This window comes from Dromaius novaehollandiae, chromosome 30 (genome assembly GCF_036370855.1).
Source record: "Dromaius novaehollandiae isolate bDroNov1 chromosome 30, bDroNov1.hap1, whole genome shotgun sequence".
Lineage (NCBI taxonomy): Eukaryota > Metazoa > Chordata > Aves > Casuariiformes > Dromaiidae > Dromaius > Dromaius novaehollandiae.
Window position 1 is genome coordinate 267,025 of NC_088128.1, and position 22,904 is coordinate 289,928.

The 22,904-nt window shown below is 73.4% G+C and overlaps 1 protein-coding gene across 1 annotated transcript in view; it reads right to left on the minus strand.

Annotated features, from left to right (window-relative positions):
* Nucleotides 1–22,904, minus strand: part of SRCAP (Snf2 related CREBBP activator protein) — a 73,608-nt gene that overhangs the window by 17,287 nt on the left and 33,417 nt on the right. Inside the window, exons 20-27 of the mRNA XM_064499444.1 lie at nt 21,991–22,236; nt 19,449–19,619; nt 18,001–18,265; nt 16,714–17,009; nt 12,358–12,618; nt 9,821–10,170; nt 4,025–4,341; nt 1,965–2,167 (exon numbers count right to left, since the gene is read on the minus strand). Of these exons, the coding sequence (XP_064355514.1) occupies nt 1,965–2,167; nt 4,025–4,341; nt 9,821–10,170; nt 12,358–12,618; nt 16,714–17,009; nt 18,001–18,265; nt 19,449–19,619; nt 21,991–22,236 (2,109 nt within the window). The remainder of the gene's footprint in view (nt 1–1,964; nt 2,168–4,024; nt 4,342–9,820; nt 10,171–12,357; nt 12,619–16,713; nt 17,010–18,000; nt 18,266–19,448; nt 19,620–21,990; nt 22,237–22,904) is intronic.

Below are 22,904 nucleotides of genomic sequence, written 5' to 3' on the forward strand. Positions count from 1 at the left end.
TGAGGACACACCACCCATGGGGACGTGGGGACGTCACCAGGATGAGGGGACAGCACCCGTGGGGGACACAGGGACGTGGGGACATCACTGTGGCGAGGGGACATCACCCACGGGGGACACAGGGACATCACTGGGGCGAGGTGCCATCACCCACATTGACGTGGGGACGTCACCATGATGAGGGGACGTCACCCATGGGGACGTGGGGACACAGAAACAGGACTGGGACGAGGAAACATCACCCTTGGGGACGTGGCGATGTCACCAAGATGAGGGGACAGCACCCGTGGGGGACACAGGGACATGGGGACGTCACTGGGGTGAGATGGCATCACCCATGGGGACGTCACCATGATGAGGGGACGTCACCCACGTTGACATGGGGACGTCACTGGGGTGAGGAGGCATCACCCATGGGGACATGGGGACGTCACTGGGGTGAGGGGACATCACCCGTGGGGACATGGGGATGGCACTGGGGCGTGGGGATGTCACCCGTGGGGATGGTGCTCCCCCAATGTCCCTGGTGTCCCCTGTGTCTCCAATGCCCCCAACGTCCTTTGTGTCTCCACCGTCCCCATGTCCCCAATGTCCTCCAGGTCCCTGGTGCCTGAGATACCATCTGTGTCCCTGATGTCCCCGGTGTCCCCAACGCCCCCGACGTCCCCGTGTCCCCGACGTCCCCACGTACCGCAGTCGTACTGGATGAGGCGCAGGTCGGGGAAGTGGGTGCGCGATGGCCACCGCCCGCGTCCCCCCGCGTCCCCCGTGTCCCCGACCTCCCCGACGTCCCCAATGTCCCCAACGCCCCCGAATGTCCCCGACGTCCCCACGTACCGCAGTCGTACTGGATGAGGCGCAGGTCGGGGAAGTGGGAGCGCATGTTGGCCACCGCCCGCGTCCCCCCGCGTCCCCCGTGTCCCCGACCTCCCTGACGTCCCCAGTGTCCCGAATGTCCCCGGTGTCCCCAACGTCCCCGACGTCCCCACGTACCGCAGTCGTACTGGATGAGGCGCAGGTCGGGGAAGTGGGTGCGCATGTTGGCCACCGCCCGCGTCCCCCCGCGTCCCCCGTGTCCCCGACCTCCCTGACGTCCCCAATGTCCCGAATGTCCCCGGTGTCCCCAACGTCCCCGACGTCCCCACGTACCGCAGTCGTACTGGATGAGGCGCAGGTCGGGGAAGTGGGTGCGCATGTTGGCCACCGCCCGCGTCCCCCGCGTCCCCCGTGTCCCCGACCTCCCCGACGTCCCCAATGTCCCGAATGTCCCCAATGCCCCCGATGTCCCCGACGTCCCCACGTACCGCAGTCGTACTGGATGAGGCGCAGGTCGGGGAAGTGGGTGCGCATGTTGGCCACCGCCCGCGTCCCCCCGCGTCCCCCGTGTCCCCGACCTCCCCGGTGTCCCCGACCTCCCCGGTGTCCCCGATGTCCCCGATGTCCCCAACGCCCCCGATGTCCCCGACGTCCCCACGTACCGCAGTCGTACTGGATGAGGCGCAGGTCGGGGAAGTGGGTGCGCATGTTGGCCACCGCCCGCGTCCCCCCGCGTCCCCCGTGTCCCCGACCTCCCTGACGTCCCCAATGTCCCGAATGTCCCCGATGTCCCCAACGTCCCCGACGTCCCCGACGTCCCCACGTACCGCAGTCGTACTGGATGAGGCGCAGGTCGGGGAAGTGGGTGCGCATGTTGGCCACCGCCCGCGTCCCCCCGTGTCCCCGACCTCCCTGACGTCCCCAACGTCCCCAACACCCCCGACGTCCCCGTGTCCCCGACGTCCCCACGTACCGCAGTCGTACTGGATGAGGCGCAGGTCGGGGAAGTGGGTGCGCATGTTGGCCACCGCCCACGTCCCCCCCGTGTCCCCCGTGTCCCCGACCTCCCCCGTGTCCCCGACCTCCCCGGTGTCCCCAACGTCCCCGATGTCCCCAACGCCCCCGATGTCCCCGACGTCCCCACGTACCGCAGTCGTACTGGATGAGGCGCAGGTCGGGGAAGTGGGTGCGCATGTTGGCCACCACGCGGTGCAGCCCCCGGGCCCGGGGCGCCAGCTCGCGCCGCAGCCGCTCCTCCAGCAGCACCCGCTGCCGCTGGCGCCAGGGCGCGGGGTGCGAGGCGTGCAGGGCCACCGCCGGCGCCGCCACCGGCGGCAGCACGAACACGAACCTAAGGGGACACGGGGACGACGGGGTCACGGGGCGCCCGGACGCCTGGGCCCGGTCTCTGTCGTTGCCCCGGATGCCTGGTCCCGGTTTCTGTAACCGCCCGGACGCCTGGGCCCCATTTCTGTCGCTGCCCGGACGCCTGGGCCCTGATTCTGTAACCGCCTGGACGCCTGGGCCCGGTCTCTGTCGTTGCCCCGGATGCCTGGGCCCTGATTCTGTAACCGCCCGGACGCCTGGGCCCCATTTCTGCCACCACCCAGATGCCTGGGCCCCATTTCTGTCGCTGCCCCGGACGCCTGGGCCCTGATTCTGTAACCGCCCGGACACCTGGGCCCCATTTCTGTCGCTGCCCCGGATGCCTGGGCCCTGATTCTGTAACCGCCCGGACGCCTGGGCCCCATTTCTGCCACCACCCAGATGCCTGGGCCCCATTTCTGTCGCTGCCCGGACACCTGGGCCCCATTTCTGTCACTACCCGGACGCCTGGGCCCGGCTTCTGTTGCTGCCCCGGACGCCTGGGCCCCATTTCTGTCGCTGCCCGGACGCCTGGGCCCTGATTCTGTAACCGCCCGGACGCCTGGGCCCCATTTCTGTCGCTGCCCCGGACGCCTGGGCCCCATTTCTGCCACCTCCCAGATGCCTGGGCCCCACCCCAGACGCCTGGGCCCAGCTTCTGTCACTGCCCCGGACGCCTGGGCCCCATTTCTGTAGCCGCCCGGACGCCTGGGCCCGGTCTCTGTCACTGCCCCGGACGCCTGGGCCCCGTTTCTGTCACTACCCGGACGCCGGGGCCCAGTCCCTGTTGCTGCCCCGGATGCCTGGGCCCGGCTTCTGTAACCATCCGGACGCCCGGGCTCCCCCTGCCCGGACTCCTGGGCCCCTCCCGGACGCCTGGGTCCCTCCTGGACTCCTAGGTCCCCTTGGACACCTGAGCCCCTCCCGGACGCCTGGGCCCCCCCTGCCCGGACACCTGAGCCCCTCCCGGACGCCTGGGCCCCTCCCGGACGCCTGGGCCCCCCCTGCCCGGACACCTGAGCCCCTCCCGGACGCCTGGGCCCCTCCCGGCCGCCTGAGCTCCCCGTGCCCGGACTCCTGAGCCCCCTCCCACCCATCCCAGCCGCCTGGGCCCCCCCTGCCCGGACTCCTGGGCCCCCCCCTTTCCCGGCCGCCTGGGCCCCTCCCGGACACCTGGGCCCCGCCCGGACTCCTGGGCCCCCCTCCCGGACTCCTGGGCCCCTCCCGGACTCCTGAGCCCCCTCCCACCCATCCCAGCCGCCTGGGCCCCTCCCGGCCGCCTGGGCCCCTCCCGGACTCCTGGGCCCCCCCCTTCCTGGCCACCTGGGCCCCCTTCCCGGCCGCCTGGGCCCCCCTCCCGCCCCCTGGGCCCCTCCCGGACTCCTGGGCCCCTTCCCGGCCACCTGGGCCCCCCCTGCCCGGACTCCTGGGCCCCTCCCAGCCACCTGGGCCCCTCCTGGACTCCTGGGCCCCTTCCCGGCCACCTGGGCCCCCCCTGCCCGGACTCCTGGGCCCCTCCCAGCCACCTGGGCCCCTCCTGGACTCCTGGGCCCCTCCCGGATGCGTGGGCCCCTCCTGGACTCCTGGGCCCCCTTCCCGGCCGCCTGGGCCCCTCCCGGACACCTGGGCCCCTTCCCGGCCACCTGAGCCCCCCCTGCCCGGACTCCTGGGCCCCCTCCCGCCGCGCCTGGCCGCCTGGGCCCCTCCCGGACTCCTGGGCCCCTCCCGGACGCCTGGGCCCCTCCCGGACTCCTGGGCCCCCCCCTTCCCGGCCACCTGGGCCCCTCCCGCCCCTCCCGGACTCCTGGGCCCCCCCACACCACACCCGGACGCCTGGGCCCACCTCTCGATGAGGTCGGCGAGCTGCTCGAGGCGCTGCGGCGGGGTGAGGATGGCGCGGGCCAGGGCGCCGCCGCGCTCCCAGAAGGCCTCGAGGCGCCGGGGCCGGGGGGGCAGCTGGGCGGCGCGGCAGCGGGCCAGGCCCCCCCCGGCCCAGGCGTGGGGGGCGGCGCGGGGGGCCCCGGCGTCCGGGCGCAGGGTGCAGAGGCGCAGCACCTCGGCGCCGTAGACGGGCGCCAGGCCGCAGTGCTGGGCGTTGAGGCGGCCCAGGCGCTCCAGGCGCTCGGCCCGCTGCCGCCGGCGCTTCTCCTCCAGCGGCTCCTGCCGGGGCGGGCGGGGGCACCCATGGGTGCTCGGCACCCATGGGTGCTGCCCCCCCCCCCTGCACCTGGCACCCGTGGGTCCCCCCTCCCAAGGACCCGTGGGTCCCCCCCCGAGCGGCTGTGTTGCCACCCTGAGCTGCCATGGGCCTCTCCTGGCACCCGCAGTGTCCCCCCCCAGCACCCATGGGTCCCCCCCAGCACCCAGGGGTGCCCCCAAGTACCCAGGGGTGTCCCCAAGTACCCATGGGTCCCCCCCGAGCGGCTGTGTTGCCCCCCTGAGCTGCCATGGGCCTCTCCTGGCACCCACAGTGTCCCCCCCCAGCACCTGGGGTCCCCCCCGGCACCCATGGGTGCCCCCCCCCCCCACACCCGTGGGGGTCCCCCCCTTCAAGGACCCGTGGGTCCCCCCCCGAGCGGCTGTGTTGCCCCCCTGAGCTGCCATGGGCCTCTCCTGGCACCCGCAGTGCCCCCCCCCAGCACCTGGGGTCCCCCCCGGCACCCATGGGTGCCCCCCCCTGCACCTGGCACCCGTGGGTCCCCCCCCTCCAAGGACCCGTGGGTCGCCCCCCGAGCGGCTGTGTTGCCACCCTGAGCTGCCATGGGCCTCTCCTGGCACCCAGGGGTGCCCCCCCCAGCACCTGGGGTCCCCCCCGGCACCCATGGGTGCCCCCCCCCTGCACCTGGCACCCGTGGGGGTCCCCCCTCCAAGGACCCGTGGGTCCCCCCCGAGCGGCTGTGTTGCCCCCCTGAGCTGCCATGGGCCTCTCCTGGCACCCGCAGTGCCCCCCCCCAGCACCCATGGGTCCCCCCCAGCACCCAGGGGTGTCCCCAAGTACCCATGGGTGCCCCCCCCCGCACCCGGCACCCGTGGGGGTCCCCCCTCCAAGGACCCGTGGGTCCCCCCCGAGCGGCTGTGTTGCCCCCCTGAGCTGCCATGTCACCTCCCTGAGCACCCACAGTGCCCCCCCCAGCACCTGGGGTCCCCCCCAGCACCCATGGGTGCCCCCCCCCCACACCCATGGGGGTCCCCCCTCCAAGGACCCGTGGGTCCCCCCCCGAGCGGCTGTGTTGCCCCCCTGAGCTGCCATGGGCCTCTCCTGGCACCCGCAGTGCCCCCCCCCCAGCACCTGGGGTCCCCCCCGGCACCCATGGGTGCCCCCCCCCTGCACCTGGCACCCGTGGGGGTCCCCCCTCCAAGGACCCGTGGGTCCCCCCCGAGCGGCTGTGTTGCCCCCCTGAGCTGCCATGGGCCTCTCCTGGCACCCGCAGTGCCCCCCCCCAGCACCCATGGGTCCCCCCCAGCACCCAGGGGTGTCCCCAAGTACCCATGGGTGCCCCCCCCCGCACCCGGCACCCGTGGGGGTCCCCCCTCCAAGGACCCGTGGGTCCCCCCCGAGCGGCTGTGTTGCCCCCCTGAGCTGCCATGTCACCTCCCTGAGCACCCACAGTGCCCCCCCCAGCACCTGGGGTCCCCCCCAGCACCCATGGGTGCCCCCCCCCCACACCCATGGGGGTCCCCCCTCCAAGGACCCGTGGGTCCCCCCCCGAGCGGCTGTGTTGCCCCCCTGAGCTGCCATGGGCCTCTCCTGGCACCCGCAGTGCCCCCCCCAGCACCTGGGGTCCCCCCCGGCACCCATGGGTGCCCCCCCCCTGCACCTGGCACCCGTGGGGGTCCCCCCTCCAAGGACCCGTGGGTCCCCCCCGAGCGGCTGTGTTGCCCCCCTGAGCTGCCATGGGCCTCTCCTGGCACCCGCAGTGCCCCCCCCCAGCACCCATGGGTCCCCCCCAGCACCCAGGGGTGTCCCCAAGTACCCATGGGTGCCCCCCCCCGCACCCGGCACCCGTGGGGGTCCCCCCTCCAAGGACCCGTGGGTCCCCCCCGAGCGGCTGTGTTGCCCCCCTGAGCTGCCATGTCACCTCCCTGAGCACCCACAGTGCCCCCCCCAGCACCTGGGGTCCCCCCCAGCACCCATGGGTGCCCCCCCCCCACACCCATGGGGGTCCCCCCTCCAAGGACCCGTGGGTCCCCCCCGAGCGGCTGTGTTGCCCCCCTGAGCTGCCATGGGCCTCTCCTGGCACCCGCAGTGCCCCCCCCAGCACCCATGGGTCCCCCCCAGCACCCAGGGGTGTCCCCAAGTACCCATGGGTGCCCCCCCCCGCACCCGGCACCCGTGGGGGTCCCCCCTCCAAGGACCCGTGGGTCCCCCCCGAGCGGCTGTGTTGCCCCCCTGAGCTGCCATGGGCCTCTCCTGGCACCCGCAGTGCCCCCCCCAGCACCCAGGGGTCCCCCCCAGCACCCAGGGGTGCCCCCCAAGTACCCACGGGTGCCCCCCGAGTACCCACGGGTCCCCCCCGAGCGGCTGTGTTGCCCCCCTGAGCTGCCATGGGCCTCTCCCGGCACCCACAGTGCCCCCCCCCAGCACCCATGGGTGCCCCCAAGTACCCATGGGCTCCCCCAGCACCCAGGGGTCCCCCCCGAGCACCCACGAGTCCCCCCAAGCAGCCGTGTTGCCCCCTGAGCTGCCATGTCACCTCCCTGAGCACCCACAGTGCCCCCCCAGCACCCATGGGTCCCCCCCAGCACCCAGGGGTGTCCCCAAGTACCCACGGGTCCCCCCCAGCACCCAGGGGTGTCCCCAAGTACCCATGGGTGCCCCCCCCTGCACCTGGCACCCGTGGGTCCCCCCCGAGCGGCTGTGTTGCCCCCTGAGCTGCCATGGGCCTCTCCTGGCACCCACAGTGCCCCCCCCCCAGCACCCAGGGGTCCCCCCCAGCACCCAGGGGTGTCCCCAAGTACCCGTGGGTGCCCCCCCCTGCACCTGGCACCCGTGGGTCCCCCCCCTCCAAGGACCCGTGGGTCCCCCCCGAGCGGCTGTGTTGCCCCCCTGAGCTGCCATGTCACCTCCCTGAGCACCCACAGTGCCCCCCCCAGCACCCAGGGGTCCCCCCCAGCACCCATGGGTGCCCCCCAAGTACCCACGGGTGCCCCCCGAGTACCCACGGGTCCCCCCCGAGCGGCTGTGTTGCCCCCCTGAGCTGCCATGGGCCTCTCCTGGCACCCGCAGTGCCCCCCCCCAGCACCCAGGGGTCCCCCCCGGCACCCATGGGTGCCCCCCAAGTACCCAGGGGTCCCCCCCAGCACCCATGGGCTCCCCCCCAGCACCCAGGGGTGTCCCCAAGTACCCGTGGGTCCCCCCCGAGCAGCCGTGTCACCTCCCTAAGCTGCCGTGTCACCTCCCTGAGCACCCACAGTGCCCCCCCAGCACCCATGGGTGCCCCCAAGTACCCATGGGCTCCCCCAGCACCCAGGGGTCCCCCCCGAGCACCCACGAGTCCCCCCGAGCGGCTGTGTTGCCCCCCTGAGCTGCCATGTCACCTCCCTGAGCACCCACAGTGCCCCCCCCAGCACCCATGGGTCCCCCCCAGCACCCAGGGGTGCCCCCCAAGTACCCATGGGCTCCCCCAGCACCCAGGGGTCCCCCCTCCAAGGACCCACGGGTCCCCCCCAAGCAGCCGTGTCACCTCCCTGAGCTGCCATGTCACCTCCCTGAGTACCCACAGTGCCCCCCCCCAGCACCCAGGGGTCCCCCCCAGCACCCAGGGGTGTCCCCAAGTACCCATGGGTGCCCCCCCCTGCACCTGGCACCCGTGGGTCCCCCCTGAGCGGCTGTGTTGCCCCCCTGAGCTGCCATGGGCCTCTCCTGGCACCCACAGTGCCCCCCCCAGCACCCATGGGTCCCCCCCAGCACCCAGGGGTGTCCCCAAGTACCCATGGGTGCCCCCCCCGCACCTGGCACCCGTGGGTCCCCCCCCCCCAAGTACCCGTGGGTCCCCCCCGAGCGGCTGTGTTGCCCCCCTGAGCTGCCATGTCACCTCCCTGAGCACCCACAGTGCCCCCCCCAGCACCCAGGGGTCCCCCCCAGCACCCAGGGGTGTCCCCAAGTACCCGTGGGTGCCCCCCCCCGCACCTGGCACCCGTGGGTCCCCCCCCTCCAAGGACCCACGGGTCCCCCCCGAGCGGCTGTGTTGCCCCCCTGAGCTGCCATGGGCCTCTCCCGGCACCCACAGTGCCCCCCCCAGCACCCAGGGGTCCCCCCCGGCACCCAGGGGTGTCCCCAAGTACCCATGGGTGCCCCCCCCCGCACCTGGCACCCGTGGGGGTCCCCCCTCCAAGGACCCAGGGGTCCCCCCCGAGCGGCTGTGTTGCCCCCTGAGCTGCCATGTCACCTCCCTGAGCACCCACAGTGCCCCCCCCCAGCACCCGGGGTCCCCCCCAGCACCCATGGGTGCCCCCAAGTACCCATGGGTGCCCCCCAAGTACCCACGGGTCCCCCCCGAGTGGCTGTGTTGCCCCCCTGAGCTGCCATGGGCCTCTCCCGGCACCCAGGGGTGCCCCCCCCAGCACCCATGGGTGCCCCCAAGTACCCATGGGCTCCCCCAGCACCCAGGGGTCCCCCCCGAGCAGCCGTGTTCCCCCCCTGAGCTGCCATGGGCCTCTCCTGGCACCCACAGTGCCCCCCCCAGCACCCAGGGGTCCCCCCAAGTACCCATGGGCTCCCCCGGCACCCAGGGGTGCCCCCCCAGCACCCAGGGGTCCCCCCCGAGCAGCTGTGTTCCCCCCCCGAGCTGCCATGTCACCTCCCTGAGCACCCACAGTGCCCCCCCAGCACCCAGGGGTCCCCCCAAGTACCCATGGGCTCCCCCAGCACCCATGGGTCCCCCCCAGCACCCATGGGCTCCCCCAGCACCCAGGGGTGCCCCCCCGGCAGCCACGGGTCCCCCCGAGCACCCACGGGTCCCCCCCGAGGAGGCATATCCACCCCCCTGGCACCCACGTCCCATCCTTGAGCAGCTGTGTCCCCCCCCCAGCACCCAGGGGTCCCCCCAAGTACCCATAGGCTCCCCCAGCACCCATAGGTGCCCCCCCAGCACCCACAGGTCCCCCCGAGCAGCCATGGGTGCCCCACAAGGAGCCACATCCCCCCCTAGCACCTACATCCCATCCCTGAGCATCCATGGGTGCCCCCCGAGCACCCACAGTACCCCCCAAGCACCCACATCCCTCTGTCACTCCCCCCCCAGCACCCCACGCCCCCCCCCCAGCACCCCAGGGTGCCCCCCATCACCCCCCCAGGAACACCCACGCACCCCTAGGACCCCCCCCAGCCCCCCAGGGTGCCCCCCATCACCCCCCCACGAGCACCCACACCCCCCTAGGACCCCCCAGCACCCCACCAGCACCCCAGGGTGCCCCCCATCCCCCCCCCCAGGGTGCCCCCATCCCCCCCCAGCACCCCGGGGTGCCCCCCTGGCCCCCCGGGGTGCCCCCCATCACCCCCCAGGACCCCCCAGCACCCTTGGGTGCCCCCCATCACCCCCCCAGACACCCCCATCACCCCCCCCAGGGTGCCCCCATCCCCCTCCCAGCACCCCTGGGTGCCCCCCCACCCCCCCCAGCACCCCGGGGTGCCCCGTACCAGGTAGAAGGGGGAGCGGGGGGGCGGGGGGGGCTGCCGGCGGGGCCGGGCCGGGGGGCCGGGGGGGGCGGGGGCCGGCGGGGTGCCCGCCCGCAGCGTCAGCCCCTCCGGCTCCTCCCGGGCACCCAGGGGTGCCGGGGCGCCGGGCGGCGCGGTGACGGGCGGCGCGGTGACGGGCGACACGGTGACGGGCGCCGGGACGACGGGCGGCGCGGTGACGGGCGTCGGGGCGCCGGGCGCCGGGGCGATGGGTGACGCGGCGACGGGCGACGCGGCGACGGGCGACGCGGTGACGGGCGACGCGGTGACGGGCGCCGGGGCGATGGGTGCTGGGACTGTGGGTGCTGGAGCTGCGGGAGCAAACGGCGGGGACGGGTGGTACCGGGCACCCAGGGGCACCCCGGGGACGAATTGGGGTGCTGGGACCCAAACTGGGGTGCTGGGAGACAATCTAGGGTGCTGGGAGCCAAACTGGGGTGCTGGGGCCCAAACTGGGGTGCTGGGAGACAATTTAGGGTGCTGGGAGCCAAACTGGGGTGCTGGGACCCAAATTGGGGTGCTGGGACCCAAACTGGGGTGCTGGGAGAAAATTTAGGGTGCTGGGAGACAATTTGGGGTGCTGGGACCCAAATTGGGGTGCAGGGAGCAAGACTGGGGTGCTGGGAGCCAAATTGGGGTGCTTAAGCCTAATTTGGGTGCTGGGAGGCAGATTGGGGTGCTGGGAGCCAAATCAGGGTGCTGGGAGACAATTTAGGGTGCTGGGAGATAATCTAGGGTGCTGGGAGCCAAACTGGGGTGCTGGGAGCCAAATCAGGGTGCTGGGAGACAAATTGGGGTGCTGGGACCCAAACTGGGGTGCTGGGAGACAATTTAGGGTGCTGGGAGACAATTTGGGGTGCTGGGAGCTAAATCAGGGTGCTGGGACCCAAATTGGGGTGCAGGGAGCAAGACTGGGGTGCTGGGAGCCAAATTGGGGTGCTTGAAGCCAAATTTGGGTGCTGGGAGACAAATTAGGGTGCTGGGAGGCAGATCGGGGTGCTGGGAGCCAAATCAGGGTGCTGGGAGACAATTTAGGGTGCTGGGAGACAAACTGGGGTGCTGGGAGACAAATTGGGGTGCTGGTACACAAACTGGGGTGCTGGGAGACAATTTAGGGTGCTGGGAGCCAAACTGGGGTGCTGGGAGACAATTTGGGGTGCTGGGAGGCAGATCAGGGTGCTCAGAGCAAGATTGGGGTGCTCAAAGACACATTGGGTTGCTGGGAGCCAAACTGGGGTGCTGGGGGCCAGACTGGGTGCTGGGAGCCAAGTCAGGGTGCTCGGGGACAAACTGGGGTGCTGGGAGCCCGATCGGGGTGCTCAGATCCAGATCAGGGTGCTGGGAGCCAAATTAGGGTGCTCAGAGCGAAACTGGGGTGCTGGGAGCCAGATCGGGGTGCTGGGAGCCAGGTCGGGGTGTTTGGGGGACAAATTGGGGTGTTTGGGGACAAACTGGGGTGCTGGGAGCCAGATCGGGGTGCTGGGAGCCAGGTCGGGGTGTTTGGGGAGAAATTGGGGTGCTGGGAGACAAACTGGGGTGCTGGGAGCCAGATCGGGGTGCTGGGAGCCAAATGGGGGTGTTTGGGGAGAAATTGGGGTGCTGGGAGACAAACTGGGGTGCTGGGAGCCAGATCGGGGTGCTGGGAGACAACCTGGGGTGCTCAGAGCCAGATGAGCTGCCCAGATGTGCACCAGGATGCCCAGACCCACGTCGGGGTGCTCAGACCCCCCTCAGGGTGCCCAGCCCCACATGAGGGCACCCAGACCCACATGAGGGCACCCAGACCCACACGAGGGCACCCAGCCCCACCTCAGGGTGCCCAGACCCACATGAGGGCACCCAGACCCACACGAGAGCACCCAGCCCCACCTCAGGGTGCCCAGACCCACATCTGGGTGCTCAGCCCCCCCTCAGGGCACCCAGACCCACATGACAGCACCCAGCCCCACCTCAGGGTGCCCAGACCCACATCTGGGTGCCCAGCCCCACATGAGGGCACCCAGACCCACACGAGGGCACCCAGCCCCACCTCAGGGTGCCCAGACCCACATCTGGGTGCTCAGACCCCCCTCAGGGTGCCCAGACCCACACGAGAGCACCCAGCCCCACCTCGGGGTGCCCAGCCCCACCTCAGGGTGCCCAGACCCACATGACAGCACCCAGCCCCACCTCAGGGTGCCCAGACCCCCCTCAGGGTGCCTAGACCCACACGAGGGCACCCAGCCCCCCCTCGGAGTGCCCAGACCCACCCCAGGGTGCCCAGACCCACATGACAGCACCCAGCCCCACCTCGGGGTGCCCAGCCCCACCTCGGGGTGCCTAGACCCACACGAGGGCACCCAGCCCCCCCTCGGAGTGCCCAGACCCACCCCAGGGTGCTCAGACCCCCCTCAGGGCGCCCAGCCCCCCCTCAGAGCACCCAGCCCCACGCGACGTCACCCAGCCCCCCCCCCCAGGGCGGGGGGCACCCACGGGTGCCGGGGGGGGGACGCACTCACCGGGGGTCTCGGCGCCGGCGGCGGGGGGGGGCGCGGGCAGCACCCGCACCAGGGGCCGCCCCAGGGCCTGCAGGGGGGCGGGCGCCCGCAGGGGCAGCAGCGGGGGGGCCCCGGCGGCGGCGGCGGGGGGGGCCCCGGCGGCGGGGTGGGTGGGGGGCACCCGCGCCGGGGGCCCCAGGGTGGGGGGCGCCAGGCCGTCGCGGGGCGCCTGCCGCACCACGATCTTCACCACCCCGGAGCTGTTCACCAGCGACGGCGGCACTGCGGGGGGGGGGGGGCCCGTGGGTGCCTCAGACCCCACCCACCCCCCCCCACGCCGGCACCCACGGCGGGGGGCACCCGTGGGTGCCCGGGGGGGGGGCGCTGGGAGGGCACCCAGGGGCGCCCGGAGGGCTTGGGGAGGGGTTATGGGGCATCCGGGGGGGCCCAGGGGTCTTGGGGGGGGTCTGGGGGCACCCAGGGGTCTTTGGGGGGGTCTGGGGGCACCCGTGGGTGCCCGGGGGGGGGCTGGGAGGGCACCCAGGGGCGCCCGGAGGGCTTGGGGAGGGGTTGTGGGGCATCCGGGGGGGCCCAGGGGTCTTTGCAGGGGTCTGGAGGCACCCGTGGGTGCCCGGGGGGGGCTGGGAGGGCACCCAGGGGCGCCCGGAGGGCTTGGGGAGGGGTTGTGGGGCATCTGGGGGGGGCCAGGGGTCTTTGGGGGGGTCTGGGGGCACCCGTGGGTGCCCGGGGGGGGGCTGGGAGGGCACCCAGGGGCGCCCGGAGGGCTTGGGGAGGGGTTGTGGGGCATCTGGGGGGGGCCAGGGGTCTTTGGGGGGGTCTGGGGGCACCCGTGGGTGCCCGGGGGGGGGCTGGGAGGGCACCCAGGGGCGCCCGGAGGGCTTGGGGAGGGGTTGTGGGGCATCTGGGGGGGCCCAGGGGTCTTTGGGGGGGTCTGGGGGCACCCAGGGGTCTTTGGGGGGGTCTGGGGGCACCCGTGGGTGCCCGGGGGGGGGGCTGGGAGGGCACCCAGGGGCGCCCGGAGGGCTTGGGGAGGGGTTGTGGGGCATCCGGGGGGGCCCAGGGGTCTTTGGGGGGGTCTGGGGGCATCCAGGGGTCTTTGGGGGGGTCTGGGGGCACCCAGGGGGTCCCAGGAGGCTGGGGAAAGTGGGTGGGGGGCACCCAAGGGTCTTTGGGGGGGGTCTCGGGGCACCCAGGGGTCTTTGGAGGGGTCTGGGGGCACCCAGGGGTCTTGGGGAAGGACCATGGGGCACCCAGGGGTCTTGGGGGGGTCTGGGGGCACCCAGGGGTCTTTGGGGGGGTCTGGAGGCACCCGTGGGTGCCTGGGGGGGGGCTGGGAGGGCACCCAGGGGCGCCCGGAGGGCTTGGGGAGGGGTTGTGGGGCATCTGGGGGGGGCCAGGGGTCTTTGGGGGGGTCTGGAGGCACCCATGGGTGCCCGGGGGGGGGGCTGGGAGGGCACCCAGGGGCGCCCGGAGGGCTTGGGGAGGGGTTGTGGGGCATCCGGGGGGGCCCAGGGGTCTTTGGGGGGGTCTGGGGGCATCCAGGGGTCTTTGGGGGGGTCTGGGGGCACCCAGGGGGTCCCAGGAGGCTGGGGAAAGTGGGTGGGGGGCACCCAAGGGTCTTTGGGGGGGGTCTCGGGGCACCCAGGGGTCTTTGGAGGGGTCTGGGGGCACCCAGGGGTCTTGGGGAAGGACCATGGGGCACCCAGGGGTCTTGGGGGGGTCTGGGGGCACCCAGGGGTCTTTGGGGGGGTCTGGGGGAACCCGTGGGTGCCTGGGGGGCGCTGGGAGGGCACCCAGGGACGCCCGGAGGGCTTGGGGAGGGGTTGTGGGGCATCTGGGGGGGCCCAGGGGTCTTTGGGGGGGTCTGGAGGCACCCATGGGTGCCCGGGGGGGGCTGGGAGGGCACCCAGGGGCGCCCGGAGGGCTTGGGGAGGGGTTGTGGGGCATCTGGGGGGGCCCAGGGGTCTTTGGGGGGGTCTGGGGGCACCCAGGGGTCTTTGGGGGGGTCTGGGGGCACCCGTGGGTGCCCGGGGGGGGGCTGGGAGGGCACCCAGGGGCGCCCGGAGGGCTTGGGGAGGGGTTGTGGGGCATCCGGGGGGGCCCAGGGGTCTCTGGGGGGGTCTGGGGGCACCCAGGGGTCTTTGGGGGGGTCTGGGGGCACCCGTGGGTGCCCGGGGGGGGCTGGGAGGGCACCCAGGGGCGCCCGGAGGGCTTGGGGAGGGGTTGTGGGGCATCTGGGGGGGGCCAGGGGTCTTTGGGGGGGTCTGGGGGCATCCGGGGGTGCCCGGGGGGGGCTGGGAGGGCACCCAGGGGCGCCCGGAGGGCTTGGGGAGGGGTTGTGGGGCATCTGGGGGGGCCCAGGGGTCTTTGGGGGGGTCTGGGGGCACCCAGGGGTCTTTGGGGGGGTCTGGGGGCACCCGTGGGTGCCCGGGGGGGGCTGGGAGGGCACCCAGGGGCGCCCGGAGGGCTTGGGGAGGGGTTGTGGGGCATCTGGGGGGGCCCAGGGGTCTTTGGGGGGGTCTGGGGGCACCCAGGGGTCTTTGGGGGGGTCTGGGGGCACCCGTGGGTGCCCGGGGGGGGGCTGGGAGGGCACCCAGGGGCGCCCGGAGGGCTTGGGGAGGGGTTGTGGGGCATCCGGGGGGGCCCAGGGGTCTCTGGGGGGGTCTGGGGGCACCCAGGGGTCTTTGGGGGGGTCTGGGGGAACCCGTGGGTGCCCGGGGGGGGCTGGGAGGGCACCCAGGGGCGCCCGGAGGGCTTGGGGAGGGGTTGTGGGGCATCTGGGGGGGCCCAGGGGTCTCTGGGGGGGTCTGGGGGCACCCAGGGGTCTTTGGGGGGGTCTGGAGGCACCCGTGGGTGCCCGGGGGGGGCTGGGAGGGCACCCAGGGGCGCCCGGAGGGCTTGGGGAGGGGTTGTGGGGCATCCGGGGGGGCCCAGGGGTCTTTGGGGGGGTCTGGGGGCACCCAGGGGTTTTGGGGAGGGATCATGGGGCACCCAGGGGTCTTTGGGGGGGGGTCTGGGGGCACCCAGGGGTCTTGGGGGGGTCTGGGGGCACCCAAGGGTCTTTGGGGGGGGTCTGGGGGCACCCAGGGGGTCCCATGGGGCTGGGGGAAGGGGTTGGGGGGCACCCAGGTGTCTTTGGGGGGGTCTGGGGGCACCCGGGGGTGCCCGGGGGGGGGCTGGGAGGGCACCCAGGGGCGCCCGGAGGGCTTGGGGAGGGGTTGTGGGGCATCCGGGGGGGCCAGGGGTCTCTGGGGGGGTCTGGGGGCACCCGGGGGTCTTTGGAGGGGTCTGGGGGCACCCAGGGGTCTTGGGGAGGGATCATGGGGCACCCAGGGGTCTTGGGGGGGTCTGGGGGCACCCAGGGGGTCCCGTGGGGCTGGGGGAAGGGGTTGGGGGGCACCCAGGGGTCTTTGGGGGGGTCCCAGAGACACCCAGGGGTGTCATGGGGGTGTCCTGGGGCACCCAGGGGGGTCCCAAGGGTCTGGGGGGGTCCCGGGGTCACCCAGGGGCTCCCAGGGCTCTGGGGGGGTCCCAGAGACACCCAGGGGTGTCATGGGGGGGTCCCAGGGCTCTTGGGGGCACCCAGGGGGGTCCCAGGGGGGTCCCAGGGGCCTGGGGGGGGTCCCAGAGACACCCAGGGGTGTCATGGGGGTGTCCTGGGGCACCCAGGGGGGGTCCCAAGGGTCTGGGGGGGTCCCGGGGGCACCCAGGGGCTCCCAGGGCTCTGGGGGGGGTCCTGGGGCACCCAGGGGTGTCATGGGGGTGTCCTGGGGCACCCAGGGGGGTCCCAAGGGTCTGGGGGGGTCCCGGGGGCACCCAGGGGTGTCATGGGGGTGTCCTGGGGCACCCAGGGGGGTCCCAAGGGTCTGGGGGGGTCCCGGGGGCACCCAGGGGTGTCATGGGGGTGTCCTGGGGCACCCAGGGGGGTCCCAAGGGTCTGGGGGGGTCCTGGGGCACCCAGGGGTGTCATGGGGGTGTCCTGGGGCACCCAGGGGGGTCCCAAGGGTCTGGGGGGGTCCCAGGGGCACCCAGGAGCTCCCAGGGCTCTGGGGGGGGTCTGGGGGCACCCAGGGGTGTCATGGGGGGGTCCCAGGGCTCTTGGGGGCACCCAGGGGGGTCCCAAGGGTCTGGGGGGGTCCCAGGGGCACCCAGGAGCTCCCAGGGCTCTGGGGGGGGGTCCTGGGGCACCCAGGGGTGTCATGGGGGTGTCCTGGGGCACCCAGGGGGGTCCCAAGGGTCTGGGGGGGTCCCGGGGGCACCCAGGGGCTCCCAGGGCTCTGGGGGGGGGCTCCCAGAGCACCCACACGCGCGTGTCCCCCCCCCCCCCCCCCAGCACCCGCGGGTGCCCCCGCTCACCTTGGGCGGCGGCGATGGGGACGCCGATGGCGGCGGCGGGGGGGGCGGCGGGGGGGGCGGCGGCGGCGGCGGGGGGGCGGCGGCGGCGGCCGGGGGGGCCGGGGCGGGCGCCGGGGGGGGCAGCAGGGTGGCGGCGGCCGGGTGGGGGGCCGGGACGCCCAAGGGTGCTGCCGGCGGGGGGGGCGGGGGGGCGGCGGCGGCGGGGGGGGGCCCCACGGCCTGGATCAGGGCCACCTGCGCCGGGGGGCTCAGCAGCGGGTGGGGCCCCCCCGCCGCCACCAGGTGCAGCACGTTGCCTGCGGGGGGGGGGGGCAACGTCAGCACCCATGGGTGCTCCTGGGGGGGTGGGGGAGCCCCCCCAAGATGTGACACCCATAGGTGCTCTGTAGGGTGAGACCACCCCCCCCAAAATACGGCACCCATAGGTGCTCCATGGGGTGGGGGAGCCCCCCCAAAATGGGGCACCCATAGGTGCTTCGTTAGGCAAGAGCCCCCCCAAAATGGGGCACCCATGGGTGCTCTGTAGGGTGAGACCCCCCCCAAATGTGGCACCCATAGGTGCTTCATTAGGCGAGACCCCCCCCCCGAAGTAGCACCTATGGGTGCTCTGTGGGGTGGGGGAGCCCCCCCCCAAATGTGGCACCCATGGGTGCTCTGTAGGGTGAGACACCCCCCCGAAGTAGCACCCATAGGTGCTCTGTGGGGTGAGACCCCCCCCAAAATACAGCACCCACAGGTGCTCCATGGGGTGGGGGAGCCCCCCCAAAATGTGGCACCCATAGGTGCTTCGTTAGGCGAGACCCCCCCCCGAAGTAGCACCTATGGGTGCTCTGTAGGGTGAGACCCCCCCCAAAATACGGCACCCATAGGTGCTTGGGGACCCCCCCCCAAATGTGCCACCCATGGGTGCTTCGTTAGGCAAGAGCCCCCCCCCAAAGTAGCACCTATGGGTGCTCTGTGGGGTGAGACCCCCCCCAAAATTCGGCACCCATAGGTGCTCCATGGGGTGGGGGAGCCCCCCCCAAAATGTGGCACCCATAGGTGCTTCGTTAGGCAAGAGCCCCCCCCCGAAGTAGCACCTATGGGTGCTCTGTGGGGTGGGTGAGATCCCCCCCAAAATGTGGCACCCATGGGTGCTCGGTCCCCACGCTCCCCCCATTTTGGGTGCAACCCCCCCCCCCCGGGCCCCCCCATTTTGGGTGCAGCCCCACCCACATCCCCCACACACTCCCCGGTGACCCCCCCACGTCCCCCCCAGGGGCACCCAAGGGTGGGGGGGGCACCCACGTGGGAGCTGCCGGGGGGGGTCCAGGGCCCCCTGGGACCCCCCGTTTCTGGGTACATCCCCCCCTTACCCCCCCCGTGTCCCCCCCAGGGGCACCCAAGGGTGGGGGGGGCACCCATGGGTGGGGGGCACCTACGTGGGAGCTGCCGGGGGGGGTCCAGGGCCCCCTGGGACCCCCCGTTTCTGGGTACATCCCCCCCTTACCCCCCCCGTGTCCCCCCCAGGGGCACCCAAGGGTGGGGGGGGGCACCCATGGGTGGGGGGCACCTACGTGGGAGCTGCCGGGGGGGGTCCAGGGCCCCCTGGGACCCCCCATTTCTGGGTACATCCCCCCCTTACCCCCCCCGTGTCCCCCCCAGGGGCACCCAAGGGTGGGGGGGGGGCACCCAAGGGTGGGGGGCACCTACGTGGGAGCTGCCGGGGGGGGGGCCAGGGCCCCCTGAGACCCCCCCTTTCTGGGTGCAGCCCCCCGGGATGACCCCCCCCGTGTCCCCCCCAGGGGCACCCAAGGGTGGGGGGGGGCACCCATGGGTGGGGGGCACCTACGTGGGAGCTGCCGGGGGGGGGACCCAGGGCCTCCGGGACCCCCCATTTCTGGGTACATCCCCCCCTTACCCCCCCCGTGTCCCCCCCACGCCCCCGCCCAGGGGCACCCAAGGGTGGGGGGGGCACCCATGGGTGGGGGGCACCTACGTGGGAGCTGCCGGGGGGGTCCAGGGCCCCCTGGGACCCCCCCTTTCTGGGTGCAGCCCCCCGGGGCGACCCCGTATCGCGGCGCAGCCCCTCCCCACGCCCCCCCCATCCCTCCCCCGTGGGTGGGGGGCACCCAAGGGTGGGGGGCACCTACGTGGGAGCCGCCGGGGGAGTCCAGGGCCCCCTGGGACCCCCCATTTCTGGGTACATCCCCCCCAAACAACCCCCCGTGTCCCCCCCACGCCCCCGCCCAGGGGCACCCAAGGGTGGGGGGGGCACCCAAGGGTGGGGGGCACCTACGTGGGAGCTGCCGGGGGGGGGTCCAGGGCCCCCTGGGACCCCCCATTTCTGGGTACATCCCCCCCTTACCCCCCCCGTGTCCCCCCCACGTCCCCCCCGGGGGCACCCAAGGGTGGGGGGGGCACCCAAGGGTGGGGGGCACCTACGTGGGAGCTGCCGGGGGGGTCCAGGGCCCCCTGAGACCCCCCATTTCTGGGTGCAGCCCCCCGGGGCGACCCCGTATCGCGGCGCAGCCCCTCCCCACGCCCCCCCCATCCCTCCCCCGTGGGTGGGGGGCACCCAAGGGTGGGGGGCACCTACGTGGGAGCCGCCGGGGGGGTCCAGGGCCCCCTGAGACCCCCCATTTCTGGTTGCAGCCCCCCGGGGCGACCCCATATTGCGGCACAGCCCCCCCCCCACGCCCCCCCCATAGGGGCACCCAAGGGTGGGGGGGCACCCAAGGGTGGGGGGCACCTACGTGGGAGCTGCCGGGGGGGGGCCAGGGCCACGTGGCGCAGCTGGGCCCCGGCCAGCGTCAGCTTGCTGCCGGCCAGCTGGAAGGTGAGGGGCTTCGCGGGGGGGGGCGCCCCCCCCGCCAGCGGCCGGTTGGCCAGGGCCGCCAGCTGGGCGATGCTCACCACCTCGCCGGCTGTAGGGGGGGGGGACGACAGCGTCACCGGGTGACGGCAACACCGCGACGGGCGGTGACGCCGCGGCGGGGACCGATAGTGCGGGGGAGACTGATACCGCGGGGGACGTGTTACCGACGGGGGGGGGACAACACCGTGAGGGACACTGTTACTGCAGGGGGGCGGACAACAGCGTCACCGGGTGACGGCAACACCGCGACCAGGGACGACGCCGGGACCGATAGTGCGGGGGAAACTGATACTGTGGGGATCACCATTACTGCGGGGACACTGTTACTGCGGGGGGGGGGGGACAACAGTGTCACTGGGTGACGGCAACACCGCGACGGGCGGTGACGCCGTGGGGGGGACCGATAGCGCGGGGGGAACCAATACCGCGGGGGACGTGTTACCGAGGGGGGGGGACAACACCGTGAGGGACACTGTTACTGCAGGGGGGCGGACAACAGCGTCACTGGGTGACGGCAACACCGCGACGGGCGGTGACACCGCGGCGGGGACCGATAGTGTGGGGGGGACTGATACCGCGGGGGACGTGTTACTGGGGGGGGGGACAACACCGTGAGGGACACTGTTACTGCAGGGGGGCGGACAACAGCGTCACCGGGTGACGGCAACACCGCGACGGGCGGTGACGCCGCGTGGGGGACCGATAGCGCGGGGGACGTGTTACTGGCGGGGGGGACAACACCGTGAGGGACACTGTTACTGCGGGGGGGGGGGCAGACAACAGCGTCACCGGGTGACGGCAACACTGCGACAGGCGGCGACACCGTGAGGGGGACCAGTAGTGCGGGGGGGGGCCGATACTGCAGGGGACATGTTACCGAGGTGGGGGAACAACACTGTGATGGACACTGCTACTGTGTGGGGGCGGACAACAGCGTCACCGGGTGACGGCAACACCGCCACCGGGCGGTGACACCGCGGCGGGGACCGGTACCATGGGGGAAACCGATACCGCAGGGGACGTATTACTGCGAGGGGGGGGGACAACACCGCGAGGAACACTGTTATGGCGGGGGGCAACACTGTCCCCAGGTGACGGCAACACCGTGACGGGGTACGACATGCAGGGGGGGGCCATTACCGCGAGGGACGTGTTACCGCAAGCGGGAACAACACCAAGGGAGACACCGTTACCATGGGGGGGGGACACTGTTACTATGGGAGACACCGTTACCACGGGGGCACTGACATCATGAGGGACACTGTTACCATGGGGGGGGCACCATTGTCGGGGGACACCGTCACCACGCGGGGGACACTGACACCACGAGGGACACCGTTACCACAGTGGGGGGGACACCGTTAGTGGGGGACACCCATGGGGCGGACATTGTTGCGGGGGGACGCTGCCAGCAGGTGACACCACCAGCAGGTGACACCAACGGGTGACACCGCCAGTGGGTGACGCCATTAGGGCACAACTGTGCACTGGGTGACGCTGTTAAGGGGGAGAGGACGCTGATTGGGGGCAGGGGGCAGCGACAGGGGGCAACACAGGCAAGCGGGTGACACAAGCGGGTGACAGGGTGAGCGGGTGACAGGTGAGCGGGTGACACCTGAAGCAGGTGACGCCGTTAGGGCAGAACTGTGCCAGTGGGTGACACCATTAATGGGGAGAAGACACCGACGGGTGAGGGGACAGTGACAGGGAGCAACGCGGGTGAGCGGGTGACACCGATGGGTGACACTGCCAGCGGGTAACACCGTTAGGGCACAACCACACACCGGGTGACGCCATTAACGGGGAGAGGCCACTGATGCGTGAGTGGACAGCAACAGGAGGCTATGCAGGCAAGTGGGTGACACAAGCGGGTGACAGGACAAACGGGTGACACCAACAGGTGACACCGCCAGTGTGTGACGCCATTAGGGCACAACCGCACCACTGGGTGATGCCATAAACAGGGAGAGAACACTGATGGCGGGGGGTTCAGTGACAGGGGTGATGTTGGTGAGGGGGTAACGGGTGAGCGGGTGACACCAACAGGTGACACTCCCAGCAGGTGACACCGTTAGGGCACAACCGCACACCGGGTGATGCTGTTAACGGGGAGAGGCCGCCGACTGGGGACGGGGGGCAGCGACAGGGGCTGAAGCCAGTGAGCGGGTGACAGGGTGGGCAGGTGACACCACCAGTGGGTGACACCAACGGGTGACACCGCCAGCGGGTGACACCATTAGGGCACAACCGCACACCAGGTGACGCCATTAACGGGGAGAGGCCGCCGATTGGGGGCGGGGGGCAGCGACGGGGGGGCGACGCCGGTGAGCGAGTGCCACGTGCGGGTGCCGGGCGGGCGGGTGACACGAGCGGGTGAGGCGGGCGGGTGACGTGCGGGTGACGCGGGCGGGGGTACTCACAGGGCAGGCGGGCCTGCATGTCGGGCGAGAGCAGCAGGCGCTGGGGGCCGGTGCCGGGGAAGGCGTAGGCGGGCAGCGGGGTGCCGGGGCCCCCCTTGGCGGGGGGCGGTGGGGGCGGGGGGGCCCCCGGCGCCCGCCCCGGCCCCCCCCCGGTGCCCGGCCCCGCTTGGAGGGTGGCGGCGGTGGGGGGTGGGGCCGGGGTGGGGCGGGCGGCACCCAGGGGGGCCCCGGGCAGCTGCGGCAGCACTGCGGGGAGCGCGGGGGGGGGGGTGGGGGTGGTTAGGCTCCGCCCCCTGGGTGAAGCTCCGCCCCCGGGCGAAGCTCCACCCCCTCGGTGAAGCCCCACCCCCTCCTCCCCCCAACACCCCCCTCAAGCTCTGCCCCCCTCTGGTGCCCCCCCGCACTCCCAGGCCCCGCCCCCTCCACCGTGGCCCTGCCCCCAGCCAGGCCCCGCCCCCTTCAGCAGCCCCCCAAGCCCCCAGCCCCACCCACTCCAATAGCCCCAACCCTGCAGCAAGCCCCGCCCCCAGAAAGCCCCACCCCTCCATTGACCCCTCCCCCAAAAAGCCCCGCCCCCTCCCCTTATCCCCCTCTGCCAGGCCCCGCCCCCTCCCTCTGGCCACACCCCTCCACCTGGCCCCGCCCCCAGCCCCAGCCCGCTGACCCCCCCACAAACCCACAAAGCCCCGCCCCCTCCCCCGCCCAAGCCCCACCCCCTCCACCACGGCCCCGCCCCCTCAACCCCCCCACAGCTCAGCCAGCAGCACGGCCCCGCCCCCCGCTGCCCAAGCCCCGCCCCCTCCACCACGGCCCCGCCCCCTCATTCTGCCCTCCAGCTCAGAGAGCAGCCTGGCCCCGCCCCCCGCTGCCCAGGCCCCGCCCCCTCCACCACGGCCCCGCCCCCTCAACCCCCC